The 11147-nt window shown below is 35.3% G+C and overlaps 1 protein-coding gene across 1 annotated transcript in view; it reads right to left on the bottom strand.

Annotated features, from left to right (window-relative positions):
- The window catches only part of LOC106875161 (aspartate--tRNA ligase, cytoplasmic), a 43806-nt gene that overhangs the window by 3538 nt on the left and 29121 nt on the right, over positions 1-11147 (bottom strand). The window contains exons 9-13 of the mRNA XM_014923191.2: positions 9853-10000; positions 9034-9102; positions 3698-3818; positions 2885-2965; positions 1934-2045 (exon numbers count right to left, since the gene is read on the bottom strand). Coding sequence (XP_014778677.1) covers positions 1934-2045; positions 2885-2965; positions 3698-3818; positions 9034-9102; positions 9853-10000 — 531 coding nt within the window. The remainder of the gene's footprint in view (positions 1-1933; positions 2046-2884; positions 2966-3697; positions 3819-9033; positions 9103-9852; positions 10001-11147) is intronic.

Below are 11147 nucleotides of genomic sequence, written 5' to 3'. Positions count from 1 at the left end.
GGACAATTCATGAGGCACCCATTTTCCAAGTTTAGGAACCTTTCCAAGTTGTTGAAGATGATGAACAGTTGTATGGTTTGAACTAAGCTTTATTGCCAATTCTTCAACTGACAATGCAGGATTTTCTTCAAGTAATGCCTCAAGGAGCTTATCATCAAACTCAACTGGACATCCTGTTTGATCATCATCTTCAAGGCTAAAATCTCCATTTCTGAATTTTGCAAACCATCTTCTGCAAGTTCTTTCATTCAAGCATTCTTTCCCATAAACTGAGTGTATGTTTCGAGTCGCTTCGGCTGCAGAGTTTCCTTTTTTGTACTCATAAAGCATTATGTGCCTTAAATACTCTTTGGATACTTCCATGTTAGAAAGGGTTTTAATCAAAGAAATTTTAATTCTATTATTCTGTAAAATAATATTGAATTAGTTTAAATGTGCACAAATAATTTTTAATTCCATTAGACATTCTAAAATACTATTAAATTGCATTCCATTTAAAAAAAAACGTAGAATCGGACAGAACTTATGGGATGACCTGATAGCTATTGATATTATCTCATTCAAAGTCTACTTTCTCTGTTAACCTTCCTGTAATTCTGCTACATTTCTTATGTCCATAGCTTGCACTGAGTAAGCCACTTAAAAGTTTTACCTGCATATTGAGCAGGGTCATTTTCCTGATGAAACAAGAGTCCTATCTGTTTCCAGCCGACTAGAAATTTGGTCTTTGTAAAGTTAACTTTGAGGCCCTTTAATTCTAAGGTTTGCTTCCATACCAGGAATTTCTTTTCTAATTCTTCTACAGATTCTGTTATAAGAATGAAGTCACCAACTCAGAGGAGCTCCCAAGGGCAGCCAGTCTTAAATTCCTGTGATAGCCTGGAGATAGCATGCAGTACAATCTGTAAAGAGGTTGACATTAGAAATGGTGATGTCATCACTGTTTCTCCTCCTCTCCTGTTCCTTCACTGCTACCAAACATCCACTTATGAAACTATTTTATCCCTTTGGAGACAGAGCCTCATTTGGAGCTTCAGTGTCAAGAAGACGGAACTCTTTCCACAAGCCCTACTGAGGGCATGCACTTATTATTTTTTTTTAATTTATAAAAAATGAAGTAATTACTTTATGGTGACTTTATTTCCTATCAGTATGTAGATGTCAAGGCAGGGGGAAGACGTGTGCACACACAATGGGCTTCATGAGGAATTAGTCAGCCTACAACTATAGTAAAAGACATCAGCTGACAAGCAACAGGAATGAAACTTTTCAACCACATGGTCATGCCTGGATCTTGTATCTTTTATTCTTTTAAATAACTGACACAATGAGTTTGTAACATCATTGCAGTTTAGATAGTCCTGAGGTTCAATTTACGTTTGTCAAGACTACTAATTCTTGCAAAACCATCTAACTCTGGAATCCATCTCCAGATGTTTTAGATGTTCATAGGCACAGGTGTGGCTGTGTGGTAAGAAGTTTGCTTTCCAACCATATGGTTCTGAATTCAGTTCTACTACTTTGCACCTTAGGCAAATGTCTTTTACAATAGCCCCAGGCTGACCAATGCCTTGTTTGAGTGGATTTAGTAGACAGAAACTTGAAGAATCCTGTTGTATGTGTGTGTCTGTGCCCCACTGTTGCTTGATAATCAGTGTTGGTTTGTTTACATCTCCATAACTTAGTGGTCCAGCAGAAAGAAACTGAGAAAGTAAGTATCAGATTTTAAAAAAATAATACAACTTGTTCGACTAAACTGTTTAAGGCCCCAGCATGCCTGCAGTCTAATGACTGAAACAAATAAAAGATAAACAATAGATGAAATAGCTAAACGTTTCAACATTTAATATCCATGGCACGAATAAAATATGTCCATTATATTCCCACTTATTAAAATAAAAATATACGAATATTTTAGAGACAGTAAACTTACCAATTCCATGTTCTTTTGCACGTTCAGTCAACAGATCAGGATCATGGATTCGCTGAGCGCCAGATAAAATTTCTTCTCCTCGCATAAACATGTCATACGAATTTGAAGCTTTCTAGAATTGGAAAAAGCAAAAAGTTCATTAAAAGTCATTTTTATATATAAATCACATGCTACATGGTTTACTCATTATCCCCAATGATGAACAACAGTTGATGTAGTTGTTTAGCCTCAGGTTAGTCTTCACTGAACAGACCTTATGATCAAAGATGTTTAAGCCATGACCATCCTGACTTTGTTCAACATAGAATGTACCCAAGACTATGTTATCTTTGATATACACATCCACTTCGCTTTTTATAATAATAGGATGTGATCTGAGGGAGATTTATCTGCTATTCATAACATATCAAACAACATAGCTCTTCTTTTGGTTGCTACATTAGAGCATCAAATAAGATGGAAATGGGGTGGGGTCCATGATTTCTAGCTTCTACTGAGTATCTTATGTAGCGAAACATGCTTTCTAAGATGTATTAACAACTATAAAATGAAGACAAGGAGCTTTTTTTTTTTTCCTTTTCTGATACCTTAGAGTAGACAGACAAGTATTGATAATCTTCATAGAACTTTCTAGACTTGTTGGAGAAAAAAAGAGAAGGAAATCATGATTCATGGAGTTGCTGCAGTAGCAAATAGTATATCTATCTTCTGATTGCTTATAGCTGAGTGAGCTCTTAAAGACCAGGTGGTTGTATTAAACCAAGTAGTACTGAAGTCTATTGCCACAATCACCACCCTACAGCAGATGCAGTCCACCTGGCAGAGTTCCCACAAAGTGTTGTCTCATCAATTTCAATGATGAAGCATAAGTTGAATTGAGGTTACAGAACTGATATATAATAACAATGTCACAGGGCCCAAGGATCAAAGATAATTGAACAACAAACTCACTTTATTATGAGGATCAGGCATCGTATAGAATGGTCGAACTGCCAATGGATATTTGTCCAAGATGAAAAAGTCGGTATCATACTGGAAATGAAAGAAAAGAAACAAAGCAGTTTAGAAAAAGCAGATTTATTCATCCAAGACAGTGTTGAAGATAAAACAAAACATTTTAAAAAGTTAGATTCACTTCAACATTTAAATTTAATTTGTCAAAATATTTTTGTCACTTTGAGACCGTGACCTGTTCACCGACAAACTCACTTTAATTCAGAAAAAAAAATCCTTAATCTTAAACTAGTCATATGATTAATATATTTTGTCTAATGAATGAAGTAAAATCAACTTAGCTGATTTTACTAAAAAATGAAAGATATATTCTGATTGATGTTTGATTGGTGTTTAACCTTTTAGTATTTAGATTACTCTGTCAAATGTAATGCTTATTCATTCACATTGTTTCAAATTAATCATGCACTATCTCATAGCTTCAAAATTGCAGTGATGTGATAGTTTATTTTCAGAATGATATTGTAAATATAAGTGTGAGAGGTTGAATCTGACCGGTTTGAACATAAAACAGGAAGAATATTTAGGCCAGATATGGCTGGTTTAAATGCTAAAGGGTTAATGCTGTAGTTTGTAAATTAACATAATCAAAGATTATTTTTAATTGTTTAACACTGATTAAAATAAACCATTTAAGTGAAAGTAAATTCAATAATTTTGTAGTTATATCAAGTATTTTAATCTAATATAGAAAATTAAATCTTTAAGTATTTTAAAAAATACACCTCAAAACAAAACCATACCCAATACCTTAGCTTTGACAAGTTTTCCCAGAAATTTTTCATTTGGCGTTGAAAGATCATCCTCATCTCCGATTTCTATACCATTGTTTCGTAACATCTGTACAGCTTCAGGAAATTCCAGACACAAACTGTGAGGTCAGAAAAGAGGAAAATAATGTGAGACTTAATAGAATAAAATAATTACAATGTCACATTATTTGACAGTAAAAATTAAACACCATGTTTACTTATGCTGTCGTAAGGAAATACCATCTAATTTTTTTTATGAACAACGTCTTGAAGCGAATTATTAAAATAGTAGAGATATGATTTGTAGACAATGATTTTTATTTTTACAAATGTATGACCTTTTGTTTTAAACCTAGAATAAGTAATACGTTGTTTTATTGAAATATAGGTATATATGCCAGAAAGAAAGAAGAAAAAGGTAAAACAATATCAAAAGAAAAGAAACATTTAATAGACCAAAATAACATAATTTTTTAACATCATCTACTTTCTTAAAGCATATTGCTATCTTTTGATGTATTATCTCTAAAGAGTGAATTTAGTTCATGAAGCAATTGACAAATACAAAAAATGACTAAGAAAATAATCATTTTTCTGAAATGATTAAATGAATGAAAATGATGAGGACAGTGCCTGTGAGTTGTCTCGGCTACTTGTGTATTGGGTGAGAGCAGAAGGTAAATTTTTTATGAACAATAGGCGCAGGAGTGGCTGTGTGGTAAGTAGCTTGCTTACCAACCACATGGTTCTGGGTTCAGTCCGACTGCGTGACACCTTGGGCAAGTGTTTTCTACTATAGCCTCGGGCCGACCAAAGCCTTGTGAGTGGATTTGGTAGACAGAAACTGAAAGAAGCCCGTCATATATATGTATATTTATGTGTGTGTATATGTTTGTGTGTCTGTGTTTGTCTCCCCCAACATCGATTGACAACCAATGCTGGTGTATTTATGTCCCCGTAACTTAGCGGTTTGGCAAAAGAGACCGATAGATTAAGTACTAGGCGTACAAAGAATAAGTCCTGGGGTCGATTTACTCGACTAAAGGCGGTGCTCCAGCATGGCTGCAGTCAAATGACTGAAACAAGTAAAAGAGTAAATATCTTGAAGCAAATTCAGCTGTGAATAATAGGTTATGAGCATGGTCGTAGCGTTGAGAATTTCTTCTTCCTAACCACATGATTTCAGGTTCAGTTCCACTGCACAACACCTTGGACAAGTGTTTATTACAATAGCCCTAAGCCAACCAAGGTCTTGTGAGCGAATCTGACAGATAGAAGCCAAAACAAAAAAGGCCCATCATGTTTGTGTGCACATTCATTGACATTTGTGCTTCTGCAAAATCCACTTCACTGGAAGCATTGGTGCTGCTGTTATTTCCCTTGCCAAGGAATCATCTGTTGATTTTGCACCTTTGAAGGTGTCATCATCATCATCGTTTAACGTCCGCTTTCCATGCTAGCATGGGTTGGACGATTTGACTGAGGACTGGTGAAACCAGATGGCTACACCAGGCTCCAATCTGATTTGGCAGTGTTTCCACAGCCGGATGCCCTTCCTAACGCCAACCACTCAGAGAGTGTAGTGGGTGCTTTTACGTGTCACCCGCACGAAGGCCAGACAGGCGGTACTGGCAACGGCCACGCTCATCTCGCTCGTTGAATAAAAAGATCAGTTGCTTGAAGAAAGCAGGTAATGGTTAGTGACAGGAAGACTAACTGGCTGTAAACACTGTTTTGATAATATACCTGCCTAATTCATGCTTGGATGGAAAAACAAATAAAAAATATGAAACAAATACTTTAGGTTAAAAACACTTTGAATGGTGGTGGGGAGAGCAGAAATCTACCTGTGCGAGTTAAACCATGCATCTTCTCTAAAGCAGAACACAGATAAGGATACACATCATATAAAGACAGAATTGACTAAACAGAACAGGAGGATACACATGGATGGAAGAGTTGCTGAAGAGGTCACAGATGTGTGGCAAAAGATTTCCAGATAATGAACATAAGACAAAATAAGAACAATAATAAATGAGCGAAACATGAATATATAGTGTGTGTGTGTTTATTTGGCAAGAAAAAAAAATGATCATTCTGAAGTATAGCAATATCTGTTTCAACACACAAGTTCACATCAGGAATCTTGCAAAACAAATTCATAAACATAAGGTTTTTCTTTTTTTTTTTTTTACCCAAAGTCATTATCATCAGCTAATGTTGGTTTTCCATGCTGGCATAGGTATTTATCATAATCTATTATTTATGGTTGAATTTGCTTTGAGAAACATTGCTAATAAAGACTTATTTACACATTTCTTAATACTTCTACATTTGTATTTTAAATATCAAAATCAATTTTGTCTTTAAGAATATATAAAGACTGTTCTTAAAAAAATTTTTTTTAATATGCAAACTCCACTATTTAGAAGATACTGATTGGATGAGAAGCAAATCATGTGACAGAGTACTTCCATGTTAACGACAGAATTGTATTATCTCTCATATTCTCTTATATATTGCTGTTCATAGAATGGTAAGTTATTGATTTTAGTAAGAGGATGAAAGGAAGTTGCAGTCAGAGCATTAACACTAATGTAACTAATTCTATAAAGCTTAGTTTTTATTTTTATTTTTTTTATTAAAGCAGTAGAGATATGTGATTTCATAAACAATAATTTTTATTTTTACAAATGCACGACCTGTAGTTTTAAACCTAGAATAAGTAATAATCTGCTTTATTGAAATATAGGTATATATGCCAGAAAGAAAAAAGAAAAAGGTAAAACAATATTAAAAAAAAAGAAACATTTAATAAATCAAAATACATATAATTTTTTAACATCATCTACGTTCATAGAGGACATTACGATCTTCTGATGTATTGTCTCTAAAGAGTGAATTTAGTTTATGAAGCAACTGACAAATACAAAAACGACTAAGAAAATAATCATTCAACTATTTTTCTGAAATGATTAAATGAATGAAAATGATGAGGACACTGCCTGTGAGTTGTCTAGGTTACTTGTGTATTGGGTGAGAGTTGAAGGTAAAAATAGTGATAGATAGGTAAGTAGGTAGATAAGCAGGCAGATAGAACTTTTAAAAGAAATAGCCTATTGCAATATTGGAAGATGAAATATGACATCATTCTCCTGTCTTTCTCCTTTGTCTTTCTGCATATAATGATGCATGCATATACATGTGAACAAGGATACATTCTTACACAACGACAGTATTATGTCTTTCTGCCTCTCAGTATATATGAATGTCTGTACACAGATAAATATACCTAAATTTCTTAACAAGATTGCTAAAAACATTTTAATTAAATTATAATGCTAACACTTTCAAAAATAAGAAATTTTTTTATTTTCAATAGTTGTGTTTTAAGTTAGCAAAATGTTTTTAACGATCATGTTCAGAAATGAGTGTATGTACATAGACACATACACACAGATAGATAATACTGTTGTCATGTTTGTATCATCATCATCATCATCATCATCGTTTAACGTCCGCTTTCCATGCTAGCATGGGTTGGACGATTTGACTGAAGACTAGTGAAACTGGATGGCAACACCAGCTTCCAATCTGATCTGGCAGAGTTTCTACAGCTGGATGCCCTTCCTAACGCCAACCACTCAGAGAGTGTAGTGGGTGCTTTTACGTGCCACCGGCACGAATGCCAGTCAGGCGGTACTGGCATATACCTGTATGTACTTGTATACGTGAGTCATTAAAAATAGAGATAGGGAACGGGAGTGAGAGATGTAGACAGAATAGAGATTCATATTTTTGTTCCAATGTCTTTAGCGATAACATTGAGAAATACAGGTGTGTTTGTATAGATTTACACAGAGGGAGAGAAGAGGGAAGCTGCAAATCAAACTGGAACTTATGTTATGGATGGACAGATTTCACAAAAATTATAATAATGCCTTCTTATGCATGAAAATGAAGATGAACACCAACCATAGATTTAATATTCAATGACGTGGTATTTCAAAGATGCTTTATTTTGGATACCAAATGCAAGTTGACAAACAGTTATAATTGATTCAATAGGTTGATGTGAAGTTTTAAATTTGCCCACAGATGGATGAAATGCTGGGATAGTAGCTGTTAGGATTGAAGATACTTTCATGGCTTCAAGTCACACATCTAGTTATCTCGTTGTTCAACCTGTCAGAAATAGCAGCCAAATTTCCTTCAGATCACATCCTGCAAAAAGAATGGCAAAGGGGTCTCTGTTGGTCAGGACTGATCCTATAGCTGCACATACAAGTGCAAGCCTTGGCAAGAATATTTTAGGAAGAGTAGTAGCTGCCCATTCATTTAAGTCTCTCCTCTCTACGCCATGGGTGCATATTCAAAAGAAATGTTGCTGACTTAGACAATACAGTTTAGCATCAATGTCATCACAGATATTTCTGTCAAAAAGCAAAGAGCCAGAATAGACACTGCTAGGCATTATGCTCCATTCATTAACAGCTCTGTCGAGTCACCAACCTACACTGGAACATATTGACTCTGCAAGAATGAAACACATCTGTGAAAAGAATGATGGTGATGTTACCATCACCATTATTTAACTTTCCCATGCTTGCATTGGTCAGATGGAATTTGTTAAGGTGGATTTTCTACAGCCAGATGCCCTGCTTGTTATCAATCCTCATCTGTTTCCAAGTAAGGTATGTCTGGCCATGGGAAATGGCTAGACATGTTTTCTCAGAATATTGGAAACAAAGGACACCATTTGCATGACAGAGACATACATTTACAATTATAACATGATGTCAAGACAAGGAGACAGTAACATACATACAATACACACACACACATACAATGGACTTTTTTTCAGTTTCCACCTCTCAAATCCACTCACAAGGCTTTGGTCAGCCTGGGATTATAGCAGAAGGCACTTGCTCAAGGTGCCATGCAGCAAGACTGAAGTTGAGACCATGTGGTTAAGAAGCAAACTTCTTACTACACAGACAATGCCTGTGCTTCTGGATATGGGATTCTATTGTCTTGGATACACTGTGCCCAGGAAAAAAACAATGGGATGGTCAAAGCTGGAATGACTTTGCTTATAGGTCTGTTCTATGATAGCTGAACTGGAGTTAAACAATAACAACACTGACATTCATATCAAGCATTACATCGTCAACAACTCAGTAACATTACCAGTGTATCCTAGAGAAAAAACAATAACTACAAAAAAACTTTTCCCACCATCACCCTACACATGGCAAACCATGCTTGCTAGCCATTTAGCAACCAGTTTTAATATTTTTGCGAGTAATGTGTGTATGAAAGGATAATTTTTACCTTGGCTCCAAAAATTTGAAAGGTTCAGCAGGAAATTGTTTGTGAACAGTTGCAATTTCTTCAGCAAAACTGAAAAGTAAGTTTGAAAAAAAAAAAGCTGTTACAGAGATCTGGCAAAATATTAGTGAACTTTTAATCCAAGAAATTATCATTATACGTATTCCTGAGAAATGAATAGTTCAACAGTTTTCCATACTGTTTCCATCTCACAATTTTCACTCAGATGGCATTGGTTAGTCTATAATAGTCACTTATGCATGATGCCATGCAGAGAGATTGAACCTGCAGTTCCATGGTTGCAAAGCAATCTTCTCAACTACACTACCATGCCTGTGCTTCATGTATTAATATAAGTCCAACAATATAATGATGTAACATTAAATTATGTTTGTTCTATGCATTTAAATTGTTTGTATTATGTCCATTTTCCCATGGTACCAATGGCTTGGATGAATACATATTACAGAGGTATTGGTTTACAGCCAGATGCCCTTCTTGTTGCTAATCCTTATCTGTTTTCCAAGTAGGGGGATTCTTTGTATTCCATTTCTTTTTGAAGGTAAAGAACTAGAAAATATTAACTAACATGTTTTTCAATTAAATTTCATGCAAAGTGCAGAAGTAAACATTCACCCTGATACACAGGCATGTGCATACCTGTTCGTGCAAAGTCCCTATCTACATATCCATATTTGCCCCTATGTATCAGATTTAGAATGTGTTGGCTGTATATTCAACATGCTGGAATCCTCGACAGTTTATTCAGTTTTTATTGACCCTCAAATCTTTAAACATCAACCACAGTTCAAGCAAACTTACTTGTCACGAAGGCCTTTGAAAATCGCCACAAACAAATCACCAATTTGATCAACAACCTCATGGTAGTGATACTTGAAAGCCATTTCCAAATCCAGACCCACAAACTCTGTGAGATGCCGATGAGTATTGGAATCTTCAGCCCGGAATACTAATTAATAATATATATATATATATATATACATACACAAAACTGGTTTACAGGTAGAAAAACATACACAAAAAAGAGAAATTACTATAAAGAAATAATTTTGCATCTTAAATTTCATGAAAACAAAAGGGAAGAAGGAGGAAAATTTTTATTATAGAGTTAAGCTTGTTGATGAAAAGGAGATAGTTATAAACATCATGTTTCCTACACCTGCTACATTGAATGCAAGTAAAATATGAGGAACACAATAATTTATATCTTTTCCATTATCGACACACTATTTGGTAACAGGGGGTGGCTGCCACTTTCAGACATTATCATCATATATATATACACATATAGAGTGCAATGGGTAAATTTCATATGCCCACAGGCATATGGCGTAGTGGTTAAGAGCGCGGGCTACTAACCCCAAGATTCTGAGTTCGATTCCAGGCAGTGACCTGAATAATAATAATAAAATCAAAAAATACCTTAGGAATGAGAACCCAGGTTTGAAATTTCCCCCCAAGACACCTGATGAAGGCTAGAGGGTATATCAGCCGAAACGTGTTAACAACAAACAAGATGAGGACAAATATCCGTCAATTGTAGTAAACAATGTACATAATTCCTCATCTCTTAAAGATAGAACTGTAATGGGTAAATTGTCGTCATTTTATATTTTTTAATTTTGTGCATGCGCATTGTTTGTTTTTGATTTTGTTGACTATGCAGTATAGTAGGGCCAGTTGAGCACTGTCTGTGAGAAAAACAGTGCCATGATGCGATTCACTCAGCCAGAAATTTGGAAACGACATGCTGTACTGCTTGGCATTCATGCCAGAGGCTCCAATATGAACATTTCAGGGTGACTGGGTGTCAATCTGAGGACAGTGCATGTACTGAAACAGTACATCCAGTCAACATCATGGTGCTTGGAGTGATCACTAGTGATGGCAATATTATGCCTCCATTCATCTTCCCACACGGCCTCAGACTCAATACGGAGGCCTACATCAAGTACTTGGAGGAGGTAGTGCTGCCCTATGTCAAGAGGGTGACTTCTGGAAGACTCTATGTCTTGTAATTTTGGTAAATATAGCTGTTAAAATGAGATTTTCATTTTTGAGTAATTTAGATGACAATATATTCACCATACCCTATA

This window comes from Octopus bimaculoides, chromosome 3, assembly GCF_001194135.2.
Source record: "Octopus bimaculoides isolate UCB-OBI-ISO-001 chromosome 3, ASM119413v2, whole genome shotgun sequence".
NCBI classification, from domain to species: Eukaryota; Metazoa; Mollusca; class Cephalopoda; order Octopoda; family Octopodidae; genus Octopus; species Octopus bimaculoides.
This window is presented reverse-complemented; position numbering and strand designations above follow the sequence as displayed.